Here is a 24,379-nt window from a genome sequence, read left to right as displayed (position 1 = left end):
TTATGCTAGTAAAAACAAAGGTGACCGGGCCTTTGCTGTTAGAGCGCCTAAACTTTAGAACAGTCTGCCCACTGACATCACAACAGTAATTTCTTTATTTGCAGATATTCCCTGCTGTTGATAATCTTCTGCAGCCCATAAAAACGTTTAATCCCAACTCTGATCATCACACAAGCCAAAAATTAAATATCCTCTTATTGTTTTCATTGATTTTGAAGTTTACAACATCTGTTACTCCATGTGTTTCATTCGAAAGAACAATGCTATATAAGAGGAGTTTAAGATCAAAAACAGGTCAGAAAAGGAAGACGTATAGTAAGGATTTACATTTATAAACCCTGCACCTTTGTTTCAATAGTTCATTTTCTTTTTAAAATGTGAATATGTCATTGCAGCTTTAAGCTAAATTACTTTATAGAAAAGAAATGTTATTTTGGAATCCTACTGAAACAAAACAAATGGTCATACAAGTGCATCTTATCCTATAGATTTATCCTCTAGGATTAAGGAGTGTAAAAATTCAAAAGATCCAACTTATAAAACTTAAAAACCATCAGCAGCATCTCCACAGGTCAACAGGGGGATCTCTGCCTACACTTTTTGCTTTATTGTCTCATAAATCTCTTCTTAAACACACATTTGGCCTTTTTGGACAGTAACTTCAATAAACATGCTATATATGAAAAAGCTGAGATTGTTATTGAAACTGTCAAAGTACGGCAACACTGAAGGGAAATCGTGTTTTAAACACAGAACTGTGCAGATAACTTGATAACTTAAACATTAAGGAACACTACCTATACGTAGAAGATGTGCCCAGCCTAATTTTTGAGGATTTTGTTTTACCTAATTTAAATGTTTCTTCAAAAACCCAAAAAAAACAAAACCGTAACTGTAACCATATTAGCCGACTTATAAGACATTAACACAGTAAATAATGAAATAAGTTGGATTTTTTTTAAAGTTAAATAATATCAACTATCTTTGGGTATTTCAAATTTTGTTTTATTAACAATGCATCCCTTTGATAGGATTGTATGTTTCTTTAGGTCACCAATGCCCCCAAAACATACTGTACACATTATACAAGGGAAACCACGATTCAGGCAAAAAAAAAAGAAAAAAAAAAGGAAAAACGTTTAAATTATAATACAGTCTTGAGGAAAAAATATAAATAACTTTTTTCTTCTCTGGTTGAGCTCACTCTATGGTACAGACATATAATAAATAGATCGGATCTGACATCACTCAGCTGATCTATGAATCATCTCTCTATGAGTCCATTTGTGTAGCAGCAGTAGAGCAAAAAAAAACCTTAAAAATTAAATTAAAAAAAAAAAAATTAATAATAAGCCAATGGAAACCGAGCTCCCCTGTTTCCCTGGAAAACCTTTTATAAATCCTTTAGTCATCGCTCGCGTTCCCCCCTGTGAAACTGCATGGTGGAGGCAAATCCAGGGGTCATTATAGTCCTACAACATAATGGCAGCAAGTAATGGCAACCTATTTTTAAAAAGGTTTTACAAGCAAGAAACACGTTCAGGTGACATTACAACTTCGCCATGCTTGTTGGACATGCAGTGGAGGTGAAGCACAGAGGTAAGAAGGCATAGTGATGGGCAGCCGCTGGGTTTATGCAGAGTTTGGAAACACGTGTGAGCAGAGATTGGGACTGAATCTACAATGAATCTTCCGAGCGTCTTTCCAAGGATCGACCCACTTCCAGAGAATCTCGCTAAAAATGCAGTGGAAGAAAAAAACCACGAGAAGTCCTTAGCAGGTAAAGGATGGCATAAACTAGCATTAAATTACGTGCTATACTGCGTGAGGGTGGTAGATATAATGCTTTAGAAAATAGAATACTAGTGATGTTTGATTGTCTGAGATACAAGAACTAGAAAAGCAATTGGCTACCTGTGCTGACAAGAGGCTACAGGTTGTAGGAAGTAGAGAGGCAAGAGAAGCAAAAGCACATATCCGGCTAGAACAGATCACGAGTCGGGGTGGGATATGAAGGCTCCAGGTACGTTTTAAAAACAGCAGGATCCCTCTGTAGTGTTTTGTCGAAGAAAAGAACGCAAGGTCTGAGGAACCACTGGGCAGACACGACGACATGACTTATTTCATTACAGAAAAAAAAAACAAGACCACCTCTGGAAAGAGGAGGGAAAAAATGATAGAGTTTGTTTGTTTTTGTTTTTTAAACACAGCTCGAGTCTTTGTCCTAATGATTCAGCTTGTCGCTGAGCATTATGTTGATGTATTATTGAGTGTTGCTCGACATCGCCAGTCCATTTGAAAACAGTATTTGGTTAAACTGCTCCCCCTTTTTCCTGTGTTTTTATTTAGAAAAAGAAAAAAAAAGTCTGAGACAGCATTAGGCGTGTCGGATTACATTTGTTTATAAATGCTGACGTCCTTTGTTTCCAGCTCGTATGTAAGGTGACTGATGACCATCTCTTCTTTTTCCTTGGCTGTGGTGCTGTTAAAATCCACCAGAAACACATCAAAATGCCCGACCCCGTCTTCAGAGCCTTAACTCATATTATTTCAGTTTTGTCTTCCTTTCAGGGTGATAAGAAGCCGGGTCTGCAGCTGTGCAGGGAACGCAGGAGGGATGGGGGAGAAATGGGATGATCAGGATTCTTCAGGAGGGTCAGCGTCCTCTTCAACAGGTTTTGGTTGCTTTGTCAGGATTGCTTCTGCTTCCTCAAACATCTGGGGAGAACCAAAAGAAGAACAGTGATTAAACATGTAAGCACAAGGACACAGTCCATTTTAAAAAACTTCAAATCAAGTTTCAATTGATCTTACTGGCATAAATTGCACATCCTGGAAAAGTTCTTGTATGAAACGTCTTGAGGTCAGGCGAAATGCACAGTGGGATAAGAGATGAGAAACCTCCGAGTACAGGCAAATGTCATCAAACGCATATGAAAACTTCTCTTTTATCCTGAAGAGAGATGAAATATTTTAGAGACCTTGGAAAAACAACTTTAAAATGCATCCAGAGTATATGCACAAAAGGGGGAAAAGGAGCCTCACGTCAGTAGTCCTGTTTCGTGGCCTTTGGTTCCTACGGAGGAGCTGAGGTTGATGATGAGGCGGAGCACCTCCTTCCTCAGTAAGACTCGAGAGGCGGGGCCGTCCTCGGATATCGCCTTGCCACCTGAGGGAAGCAAGCGAATATTTATACATACACTCTTATTTACGTTCACAAAACCAAGGGACTCATTATCACCCAATGGCACTTTATAAATAAAGTAACTCAGTTAAAATATAACCCCATCTCCTCATAATTTATTACTGTCTCTAAAATTGGGTTTATTCATCATACAGTGAATTTTGAAGTGTGTGGGATGAGAAGAAAAAAAAAAGTCAAATCAGCCTGCAGCATGCTGGGTTTCCTAGCAACATATATTGTTTACACATAGTTTGATATAAAAACTGCTATAAACTGATCCAGAGCTAGCGGCGTGTGATTGATTGATAAAGTTCAATAAAACGTGATTAATTATTGCAGGGCTGAGTGGGTTGTTGGAGACGTGGCAGAGCTGGGTGGAGTGTGTTATTGGACACAAATGGGGAACTGGACTGGTTGCTGGCTGTGCGGGGCAGTGAACTGAGGGGAGAATCCAGAGTGTGGAGAACTAATCCATAAATGCAGAGCAGAGCAGCTGAGTGGGGCGGCTGAAAACTGATGCAGAGCAGTGTGGATGATGAGATTTGTTTGACTCGTTAATTCGTTCAAATGTGATTCTTATTATGTTGGAACCAACCATGCAGTGAATTTTAAAATGTATGCAGTGAGCTGTTCAATCAGTTTCACAGTAATTAATCGGTTTTTAATACAAAACAGATGAACTTCTGCATTATTATCCTTCTACAATTGCTGAGCTATTTAGTTGTGTTAGTTACTCTCTTGTTTGTTGTACACTCTGTTAATTCATTATGATCTGTAATGAAATGATCTCAAGTCATTTGTAAAACTAATAAACTCCCTAAGACTTCATCTTAAATACTTATTCTGTTACATCATTTCTTGGAATAAGAAGCATTGAATGAAAATTTAAAACTAAACTTCTTCAAGAAATGACTTCATTGTCAATGTCTGGGAGTTTGGGTTTAACTTTTATTTCTCATTAATGCTGCAATTTTATGCTGAAGTATAAATGTGTGTTTGCTTATTCCACAGAACTAAACTTTAATCAAATATTAAGGACTGAATATTTCACAGGGCACAAAGTTTGACTCACTTGTCCTGCCACTGCTCATTTTAGGACACTCATCAACAAAAAAAGATTAAACTAAAGAGACTTTCCTAGTTAAATAAAGACTTCCTTTGTCATTCTAATTTGCTTTGACGGTCTAGAGAAAGAGAGAGGAAACAGGTGGAAAGAGAAAAAAGGTCCAACAAATGAGTTGATGGAGAAGGAAACAGTAAGACTTTCAACTGGAACAAAGCAGCACTTTTTAATTTAGCATATTGTGGTTATTTGTGAGCTTACCAATGACAATGTCACCAGGTGTAGGTGTGCCAGAGATTGAACCTTGTGACACAGCAGCATCACTGCAGCCCGACACCCCAGAAAATTTTGACTGTGGCATCACCTCCAGGCGGTGGCCGCTCTGGCCTCCCCATGATGGAAAGTCGACAAAATCTGCGAGAAAAGATGGGGAGAAAAAAGCATTCCTTGAAGTATCTGTTAGGTTTAATCCGTATCCGTTCAAATGACTGAATGTGTGCGTGTCAGCTCACCTGTACGAGAGTGTGTGCTATTGATCAGTGGTTGGGTGGGGTATCCAAGGACGATCGCTCCCACGCAGTAGAGGCAGTTTTCTTCAGTGTGAACCTGCAGGCCTGTCTCCTCTGAGCCCACCATGTGGTTCGGGGTTTCTCCTCGGTGCACAATCAGCTCTGAGATACTAAACTGCTGCTTCAGCACTGGGAGGGCAGGACGATCACCTACAGAGGTGATAAGCACCAACAGAAATCAGTCTCTTGTCTTTGTGCAGCTTTGTGATTCAATAGTTTATTTAATTATGTGCGAAGTGGACATTACCATCGCCGTCACCGAAAAGAAAACGTTTCCGCTCTTCCGATGGCGGGCTGATCCTCTGCTGAAAGTAGGCAGAGTCTCTGATGTGGAACATGTCATGGATGTCCATCGGCAGCGCCAGGCCAATGTAGTCGTCGTTACATCCGAAGGTGACGCTGGAGACCATGGAGCGTACTGAAGAGCAGCGTTGCAGGGTGCTTTGGTTGATTGGACTGAGTAGCTCTTCTTTATCCAAAGAGGCAAAACTCAGAGCTTTCAGAAACCTAGGGAGGGCAAGAGGAGAGGTGCGTGAGAGGATCCGGGGGGAGAGGCTGGGAAAGAAAAGGAACATGGGGAATAAATGGAAAAAAAAAAAGTTTGGTAAAAGAACAGAGAGGGGAAACTTTTTTTGCTGCAGAACGCCATCAGAGCAGCAGCAGCAAAAGTCATTGTGTTTCCATTTTCTGAGGTTTAAAGTTATAAATGAATTCTTTTTCTAGTGCAATCAGTCAATAAAAACAGTGGGTAATGTACAGGTTAAGAGTTGTGAACTCATCTGTTACATGTTTGTATCAGAGATTTAGCTCTTTTTTCACACTCTCTCTCACATTTCCTTATTTTCTGGTCCTGCTTTTTGCACTAACTTACCTTACCCACCACTTTTTTATATGCATGACTTATCACTGTGATGCATCTATACTAGACACATTGTAAAACATCAAATTGCACTAATCTCTACCTGTTTGCCATTTATATTTTTAAGTTAGGGTCACAGGGGGGCCACTAGAAATTGACCAGTCTACGTGGGACTTACTCGCACAACAGGAAAGCACCGACAGATCAACTGTAGGCAAAGAGCAGTTAGTACTCTACTAAAGCAGCAACAACATATTGATCTGTCTGGACTGGTGCTAGAAGCTACATCTCTAAAGGAGGACACAAGCTAGGTCCACCCACCGCGGTACGAGTGTTCTGGACAGCCTGCGGTACGAACTTACGGCGCTGGGTTCTGGACAGGTAACCCTCCTATCTGATATCCTGACAGACACAGCAGAAGGTGCACAAAAAGACACCCCCCCCCCCCAAAAAAAATCTGTCATTCCAAAGGTAAAAAAAAACTAAAAGTGAAAACTCAGGTTCGGGCGTGTTTTTAACATTCTTTAGGCTGACAGCTAACATCGTCACGTGGCACCAAACCTAAATTAAATACGCTCAAAACGACAACAGAATAATAGAGATGGGTTAAGATGTCCCGTTTCCATGAAGCAAACCCCGCGGTGGAGCCAACTTACCTGCGGGGAGTTAGTCTGGAATCGAGACTGCCACTCTTCATAGTGATGGTGTCTGTGAACAGCACATCTTTGGCAGGTGAAGCCAGCGCTTCACTGTGAGACAAAGATGGGTGTATCCTCTGCTGCTGAAGCCTCTTCAGCGTAGCGTAGCCCAGCGCGTCTCTCGGGCTGGTGTACATGAAGCTACAATCAGCCAGGCTTTTTATGGTGGTCACTGAGGGGGACTTGAGAGACTGAGCCCGGCGGGGGAGGGTGTGGGAGGAGCCGGGAGGTACCAGAGAGACAGTGGAGGACTTGGACGTGGACATGTGGTTAGTCTGTGACTGGGGGGTGAGGGATGAGAGTGTTTTGACAGTCTTGGCAGACACTACTGTGTTGAGGCTCACGCAGTCAGAGGAATCCGGTTCGGCCTCCGGATGCTCCGGGTTGCCAACGGTTTCCCGAGAGGGACTGGAGCTCATGGAGCTGATGCCGCTCGTTGTGGTGTCCGTGTTAAAGCTCTGACTGCGGCTTTTAAACTGAGTACCTCCGCCACCCCCTCCTACATTGCCTCCGCTAGAAGAGCCGCCATCTCCTGCTAGACGCTCCCGGCTGCTCTGCTCTCTCTCCCGGCTATGTTGCTCTGCAGCCCCCTGGCCTCCGAGAGTACTAAGTCCGAGGCCTGAGCCTCCTCCCTTCGATAGCCTGCCATCCACCAAGTGCTCCTCTGAGCCCCCTCTTGTCCCAACAAATGATGTCTCCAGACTGACCGTTGGACTCTTTGGCATTCCTCGGCCATTAAAGATAGGGGTAAAGTCCCCCTGGTTTGGGCTGTAGACAGAGGGCTCTGTCACTGTCCTGTTCCGCCTCATACTCCCAGTCTTGAGCTCAGTGGGGGTTCGGGAGCCCGATGGTGTCTTGGGGTCACTGGTGGAGCGCAGTTTCTTGCTGGGGAGAGACAGAGAGTTCAGGAAGCGAGTGCGAACGAAGCGAGTAGAGGCCAGTATTGTAAAGGGGCTGCGGTCTTTGACTGGTTTGGAGTGTAAGTATAAAGAAGTCTCATCCGACTGGTCCAGAACATCACACTTGTCATCATCCAGGATGTACATGTCTAAGAGAAATGAAATTAATTAAAAACTTCCAACTTCTAGCAATAATCACTGATTATTATAGAGATCTTTTAAAAAAAACAAAACATAGATTTCAATAGTTTTGGAGAACATGGTGACAAAGCAAAGGCAATGTGCTACGTACTTGGTTGAGACTCGCTCTCGCTGTTGTGGCGGGAGCTGGTGGACTCCGAGTTTAGACTGAGCGTGCTCGGTACTGAAGAAAGTTCAGAGGTCAGCTGCGTGTCCACTTCGTCTGGAGTGACGGGCCACAGTGTCCTGCGACTGTGTCTGACTGCATCCCAACCGAACTGTTTTAGCACCTCACAGCCCTGCTTGGTCTTGGTGATCACACCCAGCACATACACACATGTCCTGTGGGCACCAAGTGACAGTCAAAATACAAATACAAAATACCTCTATATGAAATTTAAAAAAAAAAAAACACACAAAAAAACCCCCAGTCTGACATGTTCCATAGTAACGCTTTTTTAATGTAACTGAATAAAAGACAAAGAAAGAAAAGCTCACCCTCGCACTGACAGCACCTCACAGTGCTGAGCCAATGCAAGGATATCAGGAATGACGTTCTCCTCCTGCAGGAGATTCAGACCCCAGTTTGAAGAGCCAATGTTTCCCTGAAAGAAAAACAAAACAAAATGAAAAACAACCACAATCAAGCCCGTTTCTTTGTATTATCACTAAAGATTAACTTCTGTGACACGGATTAATCTGCGTTACTGACTAGTGCCCAGAGAGCAGCTTTGAGCTGTTTGATGCCCTCCCAGGTGTCCAGCATCGGGGAGCGAATCGTGTAGCTAAGGTCAGGCACAACACTCTGGAGACAGATGGGGCAAAAATAAAAGACAAATGGCACTTTAGTCCCACAGAACAGCTGAATAATAATTTTTAGTTAAAAAAAAAAAAGAGAGAGAGACCTTACCTGAGCCTCTAATAAATGACAGCCTGTCTTATCGTGAACCAGCTGACCATACAAGTGCACAGGGAGATAGACATTTGGTCTTTGTAACCTGGAGACATGGCCAAAGAAATCAGGCACAGTCAAAAACCCATTCACTGCTACAGCTCATCGGGTGGCCCCAAATTTCACCCTTCTTACCTTTGGTTGCTCCGTCTGACGTAGTTGTCTCCATCGACAGGTTTGCGGTAAGTTGTTAGTGCTTCATTGAGCTGCTCCTCTATCAGGTCCACATACTTAAGATTATACTCCTGCAATGCACAGAGTCTACTTAATATTCAATTCAATTTTATTTATAGAATGCCAAATCACAACAACAGTTGCCTCAAAGGTGCTTTATACTGCAAGTTTAAGACCCTACAATACAAAGAAAACAGAAAAAACCCCAACAATCATATGACCCACTATGAGCAAGCGCTTTGGCGACAGTGGGAAGGAAAAACTCCCATTTAACAGAAAGAAACTTCCAGCAGAACCAGGCTCAGAAAGGGGCAGCAATCTGCCGTGACCGGTTGGGGTGAGGGGAGGAAACTCATTTGTATGTGTCCTTGTTATAGCCACATGATTTCAGAATATTTTAAATGAGATTTCATTAAGTTGTCTGCTGATATTTGAATAATACCTTTTGCCATTTATCCAGCTGTTTGCTGACATAGCCCCTCTCATTGAGGTAGGAGAAACCTTTAGGAATGGACAGGAACCTAAAAAAGCAGGAAAAAAAAGATGTAGAGTGTGTTCAAGAAGGACTATTTCAGAGTGACGCACTGTTTTTGTATTGTTGTAGTAGTGAACACCTACCTGAGGAGCAGCAAGAGGCCTTTGTCTCCCAGGTGGGACACAGCTGGTTTCAGCTGGATTAGAGCGTGAAGGTTGGCCTGTAAAGCAGCAGAATGGGAACAAAACGAAACTGTCAGATAAGACGATGGGCTTAATCTTATCTGCTTTTGCTACTTTATTATTTAATTGCTTTGCTGAGAACAATCTAAGCGGCACCATCACTCACCTTGTCTTCACACGCCTCATCCAGTATGTCCAGGGCCTCCATGGACACAGCCTTGTTGTGGTCGTGAAGCTGTGTGACCAGCAGCTCCATGCCCCAGCTACTGAAGAACTCCACGCCTGCACGCAGCAGCACGCGGAGGTGCTTGGTAGCATACAGCCTGCACGTCTGCACAGCGAGACAAGAAGTATTGTGTGATCAGGGTGGTGCGAACATTTAATTGCCAAGGAGCCCTACTACTTCTCAGAAGGTGTGGTGGGTGGAGGAAAATGAGGTGATCAGGTGTGTTTAAAAAAAGAAAAAGAAAAAAGGGCAAGTTTAGCAATAGTTGATTCAGTTTATTTTATGCCTACAAATGTGGCAGTGTGATAAGAGGTTGCTGACCACTGTGCATGAAAAAAACAACAACTTCCCCATTACTACTAGTTACAATATTAGTGTTTTAACAGCTTGCTTACATCAGTAGAAGCAGTGAGGATCTTGGAGAGGATCACTCTGGCCAGACCATCTCTGCTGTAGTCCAGTGTGGATACAGCGAGTTTCAGCACAGCATCCTGGTTCTTTACAGAGCACAGATTCAGCAGGCTGAAAATAGAGGGGAGAAAAAAAGTGCAAATGTCACCTTGCAGGATGTTTTTAATCAAACAGCTCTGACACCATTTCACTCTGCAGGCCTGGAAAAGCTCAAAATAGATTAAAGACTTTTCTGCTCACTCACCACTGAAACAGGCCACATTTCTCTAGTAGTTTGACTCCCTGTGGGTGTGCCGAGAGCGTCCCCAGGAAGAGGAAGTAGTGTTGGCTGAGTGTAGTGAGCAGGCCATTACTCTGCAGACAGCGCTCAGGCTTCATTCCAGAGGACGAGGAGAGCCACGATACCATGTCCTTCACCAGGTCCTCCAGGTAACCCTGGCCATCCTGGTTGATGGTGGGGAAAAAAATAAAGCGTCAAAAACAAAGGCGGGTTCGTAAATGACCAAAAAGAAGAAATAAATTAGAGTACGAGCATCAGTGTAAACCTCTCTAACCTCATCGGAGTCCATGAGGAACTCAACAAACTGACAGCCAACCACAGTGAGTTGTCTGGCCTTTAGGTGATCCAACGCGAGCCCTGCATACAACTTACTACTGGGCTTATAAAAGTACAGCAGCCTCCGAACAAACCTGCATCAGACAAAAACAAATAGAAATGTAAAACAGGATGTGAGAAAAGCACGCTGAACAAATTCAGTTTCTTGTAATGAGCTGTGGTTAAATAAAAAAGGCTTACTTGTGCATCTGTTCATCTTTGTTGTTCCTGAGGTTTACATTTGGCCACTGAGAAGACAAAAAAAATACCCTTTTACACATGTAAATTCAAAACGTCGAGTCTGTGATGGTACATGAGAACAGCCTGACCTTGAGGATGGTGGCAATAAGCAACCAATTCCACTCCAAATTCTGCTTGTGGTTGAGAATCTGACTGTCTCGCAGATTCATCATCAGTGCTTCTTCTGTGTCCTGAGCACAGAAGCAGAAAAAACAGAAGCTGTAAATATGAAAGTAAAACTATTTGTTTTATTTAAATGTTTCAACTTTTGGCTTTAAATTGTTCAAATCAGGTTTGCAGCAAATAACAGCCTCCCTCTTTCTAGCGACACTAAACACACCACATACTTTGCAACAAACACACAGAAGCCGAAGCCAAGACCAACCGTAAGATGGAAAATACGTAAAACATGTTGGTCTTTACCTTAATGACATAGATGTCTTTGTGGACACGTGAATCTCTGCGGTTATGTGACGACACAGACTTGCGAATGATGTGGTCCAGATAAAGACTGTGCGGTTTCAAACCTTTCTTCTTCTTCTCATGGAAACGTTTCAGGTTGTTGACGGCTGCACTTGCTCGCCTAGAGCGCATAGAGACAAAGATGGAGGATGTTTTAAAAGTGGTTTAAAAACTAGTACGTATTCAAGTAAATCCTACAAGTTAGTCGGCGACCAGTTGGCGAGTAGTGGCTGGATGAAATTTTCACAATTATCGAGTTGGTGTGGCATGGAAGATGCCAACGTTATCACTGAAAATGCACAACTTTGAACGTTGAAGGCGAACAGCTCCCTTTTCTTCCACGCGAACTACAGGTGACCACGGCAATCTGCTTGCAACCAATGTAAATCCAAGGAAGCTTATTGTGCAGCACCCACTTTTCAACCTCCAGCAACCACTCGTCAACCGGTCGTGGACACGCTTTTTTAGCGACTGATTGTTACCAGCGAGTCAATGACCAGTCTATAGACCTGAAATCAGCACTACTGATAAGAACATCTTTATGAGAGAACACTGCAAAGGATTATGACTACAGATTAGAGGAAATGATTTTATTACAATAAAAAAAAAACAAGAGTGATTGCGTTTGTACTCACAGTCGTTTCTCTTGGGGGATGTCAAAGGAGGCTGCCATGTTGATGAGAGTGGGAAGGCAGTGCAAGTGGTGACTATGGGAATGAGGAAGGATGGTATTTGCCTGAACAAGAGAGAAATAAAACCATGGTGAGTATAGCAAAAGAAGCCAAAGGAGTCAAAAAAACAAAGATATAGCTTAGAAATACACAAAATTATACTTTTTTTTATTACCATGTGTAAAAGTTCTCCCAGAAGGATGGTGGCCCTGACAGCAAGCTGGTCATCGCTACTGGTGACAACTTCAACAAGGCCCTACAGTATCAAAAATAAAGGCACAAGGAAGGACATCATTATAAAAGCCACCCAAAAGCTGCTAATAAATACAATACTGTGAAACACACACTCCTAGCCTGAGTAAATGAAACCTATTGTGCTTTTACTGCGTCAGCTCACCTCTAAAAGCCCGCTTGAAATGAAGGCAGAAAGAACAAATGCCAGGTAGTTGTCCATTAGGTCAGGCCTAATAAAGGGAGCAGATAAAAATCATTTTATGGCTTGTTTACACACTGAAGTGACAACAGTTCTGTCAACATATTTCATGTCTATCCTGTGCTTTCGTTTGTCACCTAGAGCGGGCCCGATGGGGTAGGATGACTTTGGCCTCGGCAGCAACAAACCCGTCAGACAGTCTCCAGGTGTCCTGGAACCTGGCAGGGTCTGAAGGAGAACAGAGCAAACAGACCAGTCTGTCAGTGTGTGTAAAACATGGACCTACTTGGGGTCTAAAAGAAATTTTATTCTATATTTAACCAAAGGCTGTACTGAGATAACATATTAAATGCCGAAACTAAGATATTTTTTTTTTATCTTAAGCAGGAAAAAAATGCTAATTTTTGAAACTGATTGCATTAACACATTTCAAAAAAGTGGAGCTGGAACATTTTTCACACTATGTCAGAGAACAAAAGCACAAATGTGTCGTGGTTTCCTGGTGATTTAGAATTTAAGCTAATTTTTTTTTTAGTTCAAAACACACCAAATGTATTCAGTGGGTCACTAAATGCATTTTATTATGTAGACATGCAGACTGTGCTTCAGTGCTGTCCTGCTAAAATGAAAGCGCTTTCCTTCAAATGGACTTTATCATCATGTTGCTCCAAAATTTTCTACCTTGTGTATCATTAAGCATTATTTGGGCCTTCACAGATTTGCCCAGTTATCCATGTAATGTGCACTAATTAATCTCCAAACCCCAGCAGATCCTGGCTTTTCAACTAATCACTGATAATAAACCAGATGGCCCCTCTTTACACTACAGAATGAAGCAGATGAGACCACGGGGCAGCTTTCCCCCTCGTCTCAGTCCTAAATGAGCTCTGGTTGGCTCAGGAAGAACAGCTGGATTTTTGGATGATGGTCTAATTTGTATCTGTGGATCCAACTATGAACTGTGTCCACAGATAACAATATTCCCTAAACTAGAAGTCCCCATCCCCTGGGACACGAACAGGTACCGGTCCGTGAGTCATTTGGCACCGGGCCGCGAGAGTTGAGGTTCAGGTGTGAAATTTATGGTTTTCAGGGTTTTTATCGTTAACTCGGTTTCCGTGTTGTAGTTGTGTTTCTTATTTTGAAAGAAATATTTGCGCGTTACCATAGTGACCAGAGAGCATTAAGGGGCAGAGAGGAGGATGTTACTTTCATTGTTGGTGGCGCATTTCAGGAGGACGCTGCTAATAAAGTTACACAATAACACAGTGAATTTGCGTTTATTATTACATTTACAGCTTTTGTCTTGGTCGTATCATTTTATTTTGTTGTATTTATCCGCGACACCTTAAAGGCCGGTCCGTGAAAATATTGTCTGACATTAAACCGGTCCGTGGTGCAAAAAAGGTTGGGGACCGCTGCTCTAAACCCAACAAAAACCTGTTTTTGATGCAGTATCACACAAGGGCCCGAAGACCACGGTCATTTAGTGTTGGTTTTCTGACGTTGTCTCGTTTCCCATTTTCTCTGAATCTTTAATGATATTTTGTGCGGTAGATGACTAAGTCGCATTGTTTTCTGCTTTTCTTTTTACAAATTACACATTTAGTGTTAACTGTTTAAAAATTTGTTTTTCACACTCAGTGGGCAAACCGAGTAAAAGTGCTGAGCCCCTCTCATCTTTACTCATGAACAACTCAACCTTTCTGGGAATGTCTTTTCACACCCCGTCGTGTTACTTATTAACCTAACAAGCAGTCAGATCTTCAACCAGGTGTTTTTTTTTTCCTTCTTATATTACATAACTGTTCCAATCTCATGCTTCCCCTCTCAACTTTTGTGAAATGTGCTATTTACATCAAATACTTAATATAACAGTTTCTAAGTTCCACTGCTTGTTTTTATATGGGGATTAAATGATTTGAAAATTAGATATTTTTTACTTACCAACACTTAGAAGGGCTTCAGTGAAGTCTTGAGTTACAATGGGCACAGGAAGCCTGAATATCTCATATAACACTTCCAACAAGCCTTTCTGCAGAGCATATTTGATAAAATTGGTTACAAATAATTATATGGATATGGCAAAAGCTGCATTGTTAAGCAGCGGAAAAGAACAGTTAGAACATAATGTTAATGCTGTGTAAAACAGTGATTTGCAGGCTTGAGAGAACCCATTGGTTTGATACGATGGCATGGCAAATACACTCTGTGCTTTAAGCCTCTGAAGACTTAACATTAGTAAAAAGGCTGTTTCGTACAGGAAATTGTGGTTGATTTTTAATTTCTAACGCAACTCCATCTAACCGCTGCACAATAAAAACAATCGCTTGGATGGAATCTTCACAGGCAAGAATCAGAAAAATCAGTGTTTTTGAATATCAAACTTCCTTAAGGGCCAAACATTTTTATACTCACCCTAACTTCCATATTTGGTATGCAAAGTAAGCCAATTAAAGACTGGATTCCAGAATTTCCAGCCTTGCATAGGTTGATAATTCCTGAGACAAAAAAAGAGAGAAAGAGAGAGGGAGAGAATAGGAGATATTTAACAGTGGGTATTCCTAACAAGTATGTACAGAAAGAATAATTACGCGAATATTAAAGCCCTTACCGGACCAGGAGCGGAAAGCAGCCACTATAGCCATTCGGCTGGACAAAAAACGGGCTTCTCTGTCTTCCCTGTGAACAAGAAAAACACACGTTAAAGACTGGACATCATGTTCTGTGCACACGACATCGTTATGATCTTTCAGCCGGTGGTCGTTCAGACTACACAACACAAACAAAACATAACAGATCTTTTATAAAAATCTGACTTCACATCCTCTGGCAAGCCGCTGCAGAGTCAAGCCGCCCTGACAACAAGGGTCGCCTAACAAAAACACTACACAAACCCGCCTCTCTCTCGATCTCTCTCTATGCACAGTTCAACCACAGGCTCTTAATACCACCTAAACACACACACACTCACTTGAGTTGCCCTTCAGCCGTGTCTGCGTTGTGACGGTAGTGAAAATCAGTGAAAGGCGCGAGGATTTGCTGGAGAACAGAGAACAAAAACAGAGCAAATTGATGCATACAAAACACAACAGTAAAGAGAGCTTCAAATTACATCTCTATTTACTACTGTCAGGAAAAATCTTGCAGTAATAATTAACCTGCTACACATCTTATATAACATCTGTGTGCCTGCAGTGATGAGCTGCTACTGTCCCAAGTGTTTACAGACAATGAGGCTTTGGAGAAATGACTGTAACTGATTACTGTAAGCTCCATGGGAAAGAGACGGGCACCTACAGCTCTGCTAATCCTGACTGGAATGGCTCCCAGCACAGTGGCTCATTTTTAAACAGAAGCTTCTTCTCAATTCATAAACTATGTGTGTCAGTGTGTGTGTGTCAGTGTGTGTGTGTGTGTGTGTGTGCGCAGACCTCCAACTCGACGTCAACACGCACATACTGGCGGGTGCGTGGGTGGTTGAGTAAGTGGAGGATGGTGGTGATAAGTGCTTCGTTGATGCGACTTAGTTGACAGTCTATCACACTCTTAAGGATGGTGCTGAGGCCTCCTCGTTTGGCCACCACCTCTGGGTTCTTCAGGGCTACACAGGCAATGGTGATAATGATAATAATAATATTAATAATAATAATAATAATATCAAACAACAATAGTTCTCCACCTCAGAAAGTTTTTCTGTTCACCCAAAGAGCACCATGCATAGCAACTGCACCGGCCTGCATCTTTAAACACCAGGCACTTTACCTAGCTCGCAAACGATGGCGATGGCGGCGCGCACCATGCGGTCTCTCTCCTGCAGGCCGTCGGTCCCCACAGCAATTAAAGAGTTTGCAATAGACGTGGGGAAGAGCATTGCGTTGACAGTGATGATCTACAGAGAGAGGAAGAGGACAGGAACATGAGTCATCAAAACAAGTCACGACAAAGAGAGGCAAAAAATAACTTCACTGTTTTGCTTTTTTTATGGCTGCTTTCTGGAGAACTCCAGAAAAAGAAGATCAACTTTTGAAATGCAAAAACAGGATCTGACTATTCTGAAGGTCACATATTTAGTGCTTGTAAAACTGGTAGTTCCTTCAAGAAATTGAAGCTGAAACCACAGCACTATGACTCTAAGCGCTGTGTGAAGATTTACAGTAAACTACTCAACTATAAATAACCCCGCCTGCAGACTCATGCAAACCATCCCCACTGACACTCCTGCTAACCCCGGGAGCTTTCTGGTGGCATTTCGCTGGCACAGGAGTGAGCAGTGAGGGCAAATTCCTCGAGTGACATGAGAGCGACTCTGCAAATGGTAAGAAGGAACAAAGATTGCCAAAACACACGCCTTGTTTTTACCTTTCGGACAAGTCGTAGAGCCTGAGTCCTCTCCCCCTCATTACTCTGCTGGATGTCAATGCATCTGAAAAAACCCACAATCATAATAATCAGTCATGTACCATGGTTGGGCCGAAGAAGAAGAAGACTGGCTGAAGCATGGTACTACAAACACCCTAACAACTTAACTAAAAAAAAAAACATTTAGTAAGCCTACCAACCGTTACACCTGACTGGGTGGTTCAAACCAGGAGCTCACCTGGCTATCAAGTAATCCACCTGTAGTCTGAGGACCTTCTGCAGTACGCTGGTATCTCTGATGAGGTAGCGAAGCGCCCGCAACCCCGCAGCACGCACTTCTTTAGCTTCATTAAGGAGAGCTAGTCGCAGACTAGAGATTAAAAACAAACAATAAAGTGACTAAAACTAGAGCACGGACAGCCTGACAGCCTGAAATATGACTATTTCCTGAATTACTTCATTGACTGATACTTTTCAATCACACATTCATCATTCATCATTATTCCAAATCCAGAACAGCTTAACAGCCAGAGTAAATAAAAAGCGCACATTAAATAGGACGCACTTACACTATTATCGGTGGCTGAGATTACTTACCAAATGATGATTTCTTCATATGTAAACCCAAAATTTTCCTCGCGGTGGCCAATGCTGCACAGCAGCTATAAAACAGAAACATAAAAATGGTTTCAATATGGCCATGACTCCATTAGCATGGTTTTAGTGAAGGACAAGAGTAAATCGAGCCCAGTCAGGTACATGCTGATTTAATGGATAACTGTGAATGAAAAAATGTGTTCAACTCATTTAGAGGCTCTAAGTAGGAAACCCATAGAGGCAAAACACTTGCCACTATTTGTTGCTTAAGCACATGCGTGTATGATAGTACGTCAAAACACAAAGGAGATAAGATAAAGTCTTCAATAGTTGGACTAACTCTGTTGTATTGTTCTCTCATAGCCTAGATATGTGCTCCTATTTTCTCTATCCTATCAGGTCTGGCAGTCAGTGTGACCCTGTTTCCAGCATGAATGTCTACCTTTAGCAATTCCCTAAAGGCAGGTAAGGCTGTGCAGTATGTCGTAAAAAAAAAAAAAAAAATCACATCTCAATACGCATATAAAAGGAGTACTCATCAAGTACACTTTTTCTTAAATTTATTTATTGATCTGAGAGACCAGAGGAGGAGGCCAGAATGAGCCCGGGAAAGACTCCAAAGCAGCCCACTGGACAGCTTTGGGAAATGTGATGAAGCGCATAGACTTATGACCCTTTTAACTGTATTTTCATAACTTTTACAGCTTTCCTACTGATAAAAGACCCCTCACCACTGCTATTGATAATACAGCTAAGTAATTAAGTAACGTATAAACAATTAAATGAAAAAAGTTCCTGTTTTTTCCACTATGTACTATATATCCATACTAGATAGGAAAAAAGGACAATGAAAAATGTACATGTTATAAAAGGACGGTCTGGGCAATGAACTACTAGACATTTTTTTGTAATTTTACAAATTTATCACGTAAGCTCAAAGTAGGATGTATGTAGCCCACAATTCAAATGACTTTAACATGTATGATTTTGGGGATGAGAGAAAATATAAATCTGTGGTAAACACAGTGAAATAATAAAATAAAGAGTTGCAGTACTTGTAACTATTAAATCAAAGAGAGAGAGGGAGACAGAGAAATTTTTAAAAATGTAGCAAAACAAACAAACAGTCATAAGAGATCGATCACTTCTCCCTTTTACTGCAGAAAGATGGCCTTGTGGGCCCTTTATGTGGGAAGTGAATGAATCTGTTGTCACTGTGTAAGAGGTAACATTGCGAGCACAAAGCCACAGCAATTGCGAAGTATAAGCCAGAAGGGTATTCAAATGACTGAAATCAGCTATAAAGTGTCAGCCCCATGTTTCTATGTAATCATTATCCAAATCTTATGTGGAGTGTTTACATCTCCCTAATAACTGTAGAGCTGCACACAACAATTAGTGAGAGTGTGAACTCTAATCAATATTTTACATATTTAATGTTCCAAATATGGTCTTATATGTTCTGTAACACCGTTCTTAGAGGTACACTGAGGCTCCTTCACACAACAAGTCAATGCTCCTCCATCACAGTTGTCTATTCTGCCATGTGTCTCCTAATGAAAGTGAACCACTGTAGTAATTTTGGTTTGAACTGTTCCTCAAAGTTGAGCATAAATTTCTTAAAGCACAGCAGAGCATGAGGCAAGACGGAGCAGGGTGGAATGGGTGATGAGAGGCAAGAAGGAGTATGGGGTTGTTTTAAAACAGCTGTGATGTCAGAGCCCAAACAGGCAAACGAGGGGAGAGGAGATGGGGACAGGGTGCACGTGATGCTCTCCGGGGGGGGGGGGGATTAGCTCACCCTCACTGTCCTGGAACCCTTATAAGGAATCAGAGTCATGGTGCTCTAATGGGACATACACACACACACACACACATCATGGCTATAACCCTCCAGTCAGTTGTAAACAAGAGAGTTGGGTGTACAGATTACAGGCACACAAACCCATGCTCTCACTCAGCCTCGAGCCTGCTCCAGTGCCAGCTGCACAGTTGTAGGAGGGCCAGTACTCACTTGCCGCACAGCCACCAACAATTGTTTACAATATGCTTATGACCGGCAGTTAGAAGTGGTCTGAGGCAGTGGGGTTAAAGAGGAAATCGGGATATAGCTATGATCAGGATTAAACTCTCCTGTAAACATGTGCATGGACAACTGCAGATACCCCAAACCAGTAGTGTTCTGATAATACTGGTTTTTAGTTAGCTTCCTTAAAATACTGCACATCACTGTCTTTGCACACAGACACAGACAGACCTGTCACAACAAAGTGAAGAGCAGACAAATACCTGCACTCAGATGACAAACTTTATATTAATTCGACCCCAGCACAGTTGCAGACGGAGAGAGTGAAACTGTGGTAAATTAGACAGTTGTGCACATGGCTTTGACTTTTTTTTCCCACCTGAGGTGACAGTCAGCAAGGCCAGTGTGCTCAAGGCACAAGAAAGTGCTAGTTTTCTATCTCACGCTCATCTCACAATCATTAACTCATTTTCTCCACCCCTGTTATTCCTGTTCAAAATAACAGGAAGGAGAGTACTCCAGCATGTTTTGGGTTGACAGGAGAAAAACACCCTCGAGAGGTCACTAGTCCTGACCAACCTGAAGGATGAGCGAAAACACTAAAACAGATTTTTTTTTAATGAGCAAAAAACTTACATTTCATACTCTTTTTTTTATTATTATTGCAGTCATTCTGCAGTCAGCTGAGACTGAAGTAGACACTTAGATGAGTGACGAAACCCTTCTCCCACTGAAAACGCTACGTCCAGATGAACAGACTAAACTTTTGGGGATATTATAGCTATTATTCATCTCTGCATCAGTAACATTTACTGCTGTTAAGTGAATCAGAGCAGTTATACTGCATGGTCAAAACAATTTAAAACTTGCATATGCTCACGTGTTACAATCCATGTTAGCATATTTGTGTTTTAAGCCTTGCTGAACTGAAAATCCTTCTAAATCCTCTTTTTTTTATCATCCACATTAAAAACCAGAAGAGAAAATGACTAAAGTAATCTTTTCTTCTTCTTTTTTTAACAAATCAAAGTCTCAGGTCCATACAAACAATAACTAGACACTATTAATCTCAGATTTCAAAGTCTGTGCGCTGCTCCAGATGCACATTGGACTGGAGTGCTCTCCTATCCCTCGAGCTCCTGTTATATTCACTGTCAGCATCACAGTGACAGGCACAACTAGGCCTGCTGGCATCAACACCCAAGAGGAAAAGATCAAGGAGAGGTCAGTGGTGACACTACAGAGGAGGAGCAGCTAATCAATCTTGTGAGAGATCTGAACCAAGTGAACCCTCTCAAAAAGCTGCATGTCTCACAACATTTCAGCGAGGCAAAACTGTCTTTAAATGAGGCAAAATTATCAGAGCTTGACAGCGTTACCTTTATGAAGTTGTTCAGGTGGCCCAGTTTTCGCATGTTACTGACTCCGTGCGGTTTGGCCACATTTTGAAGGATTTCACGGAAGTTTTCTGACGGTTCTGAAGGAGAATGAAAAGGAAATACAATGTAACTAAGGGAGGCGTTAAGCCATATTGCCATAATAATATCAGTCAATGAACCGTAATAGATATCCTGCAGGAAGGAAGTTGGTTTAGCTGGAACTAATGTAGAGTGTACAATCAAAACAAAGGCTAGACACTAAAAAAGCAAGACCTGAGCGGGAAGTGTTTTTGTTTTCAGTTCCTTTCAACTATCCTACGCTAAATATTTTGACAAACGGGAACCGCATTTTAAAACAGAATTGTCTGAGCGTGGTCGACACCTAAACGCCCGCTTTGCGTGGGATGACTTCCAGATATTGCCCTGCAAGACAAATGTAAACATCGCACAAACTAGGAAAACACCAGCTTAATGAGCTACGCAGATCACTTTCTCCTCAACAACAAAGCGCAGCAGATGATAAGCCTGATTACGCTGCAGCTTGTCAAAAAGTAACAGCTATCGGTATTAGTCATCAGTCTCACTGCTCCAAACACTGCACTCAATCCATCGCTCAAAAGTGGAAATGAGAAAAATGCCAGCCCAAAGGGTTACTTTGGTAACAAGCATTTGTAAACATCACGAGCCAATCTTACAGTAAGTTATGAATACATCACATTTTAATTAATGCCACAGTGATTACATGAAATTAGTATGCACATTTGTTATTTCATCATTTTAAACCTCTGGGAACTGACATACTTTATTTTCCCCAGTTTTGGTATTGTCAGGAAGAACATGTAAATAGTGCAAATCGCACTGAAGCAGCTGATAGGTTAAGTGTATTGACTCTCCTGTGGTGAAGATTTTAATGTTGTCAGCCATACATTTTCAGGTGAACATGTCTCTAGTTGAGACGATTGTACTGAATCTAGCAGGGATCTGGGCCTCCAGGACTCAGACACCGCTGCTCCGTGTAAACAAACTGCTATGCAGTGTTGATGCTGGAGGAGTAAATCTGACAAGTTGTGCAGCTGTGTTATCAGTGCTCCTCTGGAAGAACCACCGTGTGCTGCCTCAATGCTTCTCGGCGCACAGCTTTCAGACTCAATTCCCCCAGCCAGTTAGCGATGACAAATGCATGACTGCAACTCTTATGGCTACTTGGCTAAATAACAGGCTATCGTGCCCACTCACGCCGATCAAAATAACAGAGCGTCTTCATGGCTGGTTAGCTGGGGCAGCTAGCTAACGCTAACTCAGCTAGTTAAGTTAGCTCGTTGCCGCCTGTTGTTATGACATCGATAGCGACGTTTTTAGACCAAACAGTGAGGGAAAATGGCGAAATAGCAACAGCAGTGACGGGTCAAGCGCGTACACTGTCTAGACTTTCACCACGCGGGGCTAGCGTTTGCAGAAATCGCCCTCATCCATTTTGAACAATAATCGCTTTCAGGGTGATGTGATGAAGCCTCTGCTTACCTCTGCTCAGATCCAGCGGTACGTTCTCCTCCCCGCTGTCATTCCGACCTGTCAAAAACACACACAGCGGACACGCCGAGACATTACTCTAAGGTCATCGCGTGCGTGAAAAAATCATATTTTGCAATATCCTGCTTTTACAGCAGCCGCTGAACCGAGGTTTTTGTGCTTACCTCGCATCCGAAGACTCCGGATAGGACGGCCGCGGAAGCTGGCCGCCATGTTTCCAGGAACATACACAACACCGGAAACTTCGCGGGTTATCGCGAGACAGCAGACGACAGAAGGACCGCAACAGATCCACAACAGACCTAAGATCAGCTGGATCCTCCTTAATATCCCTCTAATCTTACCAGTGATAAAAGCATAAATCTGATCTGGCGACTGTGTTAGGGTTAGCAAAGGGGGATCTCAACGCCATATAATTTCTATCACAAATATTATCATTTCAAGTAAAGTTAATTTTTGACTTGCCTTATCCATTCATTTTTTATTGTTTAAGTATATTCTTCCTCTTCTTTTTCCTATTATTATTATTATTATTATTATTATTATGTCTACATTTAACATGGGTTTTGATTGAAAAAAAACTTTCAATAATTCATGTCTATGAGTGGCTCCAGCTCGACCTTTCACATTTCATAGTTATAACTGATGACTTCGCTATTTTTCAGCGATGACAAAAGTCTGTCAATAAACATTTAAAGTACTTTATTCTGGTTTTTAAATGTAATTTTAATGACTATCTAATGTGCAAGTTATTATTATGCAGTTATTATTATTCATTAATTTTTTGTATATATCAAAAGTAAGTAATATCAAAAGTAAAATATCATATTGCAGCACAATTTCTTGTTTGTTTTTCCGCCGTTTTACTAAAGGCAAAACAGGTGTGAGAAAAGAATAATAATAACAATGAATGACTACAATGTTCAGCTTTTCAGGTCTTAATACCTGCAATAACCGTCTTGCACACTTGGTGTCACCCATACATAACAATGAACATTTTGTCAATCTCTGGGAGTGGACCGAAATGTGGCTTCACCATTTGAAATAAATAGACACTCTCTGTGTACAGGCGTATTTTGTCTGTTTGCAAATTAATTTCAGCTAACAACTGAATGCATGAAAGAAAGTGACTTTTTCTCTTACTCTCTAATAGCACTCTACACACACATTCTGATCTCTACTCAATTTAATGGCCCAGTCTGAAACATCCAAAGGACAGAAGTATTGTATAGCCTTCACTATCAATTAGTGAGCTAATCAGGAAAAAAAAAAGTTAACAGTATGGCAGTAGCTTATAGCAGGCCTATTATATTTACATTAACATCAATAACATTAATGTATTCATATTTTAAAATTAATATGAATACATTTTTATTAATAAACAGCCTAAAGGAAATAGAAACAGCTGACTAAGTCACTGAAAATAGAGAAAGTGTGAAGTCAGATGAGAAAGCGATATGATAGGCAACTTTATAACTTACATATGCTCTGAGCGCATCAGCTAGTGAAATGGAATCATCGTAGATACAAAGTTATACAGTAGGCGATGGCTCTGTGATTCTTTCTCTTCTTTTAAATCCTCATGGGTTGTAATGAGAGATTTTATATTAACCTTTCCCATAATCTGAGCTTACTGAATGTATTAGGTAGATCATTCTGCTAGTGTACATGATTGGAAATTCAGGGATTTAAAATGTGTCAATAGTCACTCGCTCAAAAAAAAAAAAAAAAAAAAACTTCAGCCATAAACTATTTAGTTGTTTTGACTCACTGAGGCAATGGCAGCTGCTGTCTCCACTGGATGATAACAGAGACTGTAAAACCACTCTCTGCCTGTTGATTACAGTGTAAACAAAATGTGCTGCATAGTTCACCGAGTTCATAGTTTAATGCAACCAAAGTTTATGGTTACAAGGGAACACAGATCTGGAAAATAGATTGAAAGCTATTCACCCCCTGACATTAAATGAACTGCAAAGAAGATTCAGATGCTTACTATTACTGCATCTATCAGTTCGGTCATTTAAAGAAGTTCAGTTTCTTGAACTTAAAACAATGTTTTGGGTTACTGACTACCTGACAGAGAGACTGCAGTGCCTGGGACTGGGCGGACCTCTGTCTGATTAGGTGATGTGCAGCACTGGAGCATCACAGAGGACTGCGCGGTCTCCATTCCTGTTCACTTTTTGAGTTGTACAGATTTTCAGTACAA

At 41.7% G+C, this 24,379-nt stretch overlaps 1 protein-coding gene across 4 annotated transcripts; it reads right to left on the bottom strand.

Moving 5' to 3' along the window:
- Positions 1–989: 989 nt before the first annotated feature.
- Positions 990–22,400, bottom strand: LOC134638585 (rapamycin-insensitive companion of mTOR-like). Of its 4 annotated transcripts, none has more exons than XM_063489312.1 (38): positions 22,332–22,400; positions 22,159–22,206; positions 20,638–20,735; positions 17,233–17,297; positions 16,874–17,005; positions 16,636–16,699; positions 16,039–16,165; positions 15,708–15,877; positions 15,248–15,315; positions 14,888–14,955; positions 14,692–14,774; positions 14,221–14,308; positions 12,411–12,501; positions 12,238–12,304; positions 12,016–12,096; positions 11,805–11,905; positions 11,131–11,290; positions 10,797–10,898; positions 10,669–10,715; positions 10,427–10,562; positions 10,117–10,316; positions 9,857–9,983; positions 9,402–9,566; positions 9,197–9,273; positions 9,021–9,099; positions 8,540–8,649; positions 8,363–8,450; positions 8,165–8,257; positions 7,951–8,057; positions 7,565–7,794; positions 6,332–7,421; positions 5,997–6,077; positions 5,064–5,371; positions 4,760–4,966; positions 4,509–4,661; positions 3,046–3,169; positions 2,815–2,953; positions 990–2,718 (listed from the first exon to the last, which is right to left on the bottom strand). In XM_063489312.1, exons 1-38 carry the CDS (start codon positions 22,378–22,380, stop codon positions 2,638–2,640), a joined length of 5,304 nt encoding a protein of 1,767 aa, XP_063345382.1. In that variant the 5' UTR covers positions 22,381–22,400; the 3' UTR covers positions 990–2,637. The 4 variants fall into 4 exon arrangements, with proteins under 4 accessions (XP_063345382.1, XP_063345383.1, XP_063345385.1 ...); XM_063489313.1 differs by having other exon boundaries at positions 5,064–5,323; XM_063489315.1 differs by lacking the exon at positions 5,997–6,077.
- Between the last annotated feature and the right edge of the window lie 1,979 nt (positions 22,401–24,379).

This window comes from Pelmatolapia mariae, linkage group LG12 (assembly GCF_036321145.2).
Source record: "Pelmatolapia mariae isolate MD_Pm_ZW linkage group LG12, Pm_UMD_F_2, whole genome shotgun sequence".
NCBI classification, from domain to species: domain Eukaryota; kingdom Metazoa; phylum Chordata; class Actinopteri; order Cichliformes; family Cichlidae; genus Pelmatolapia; species Pelmatolapia mariae.
Note: the sequence above shows the minus strand (reverse complement) of the source record. Positions and strands in the feature narration are given on the sequence as shown.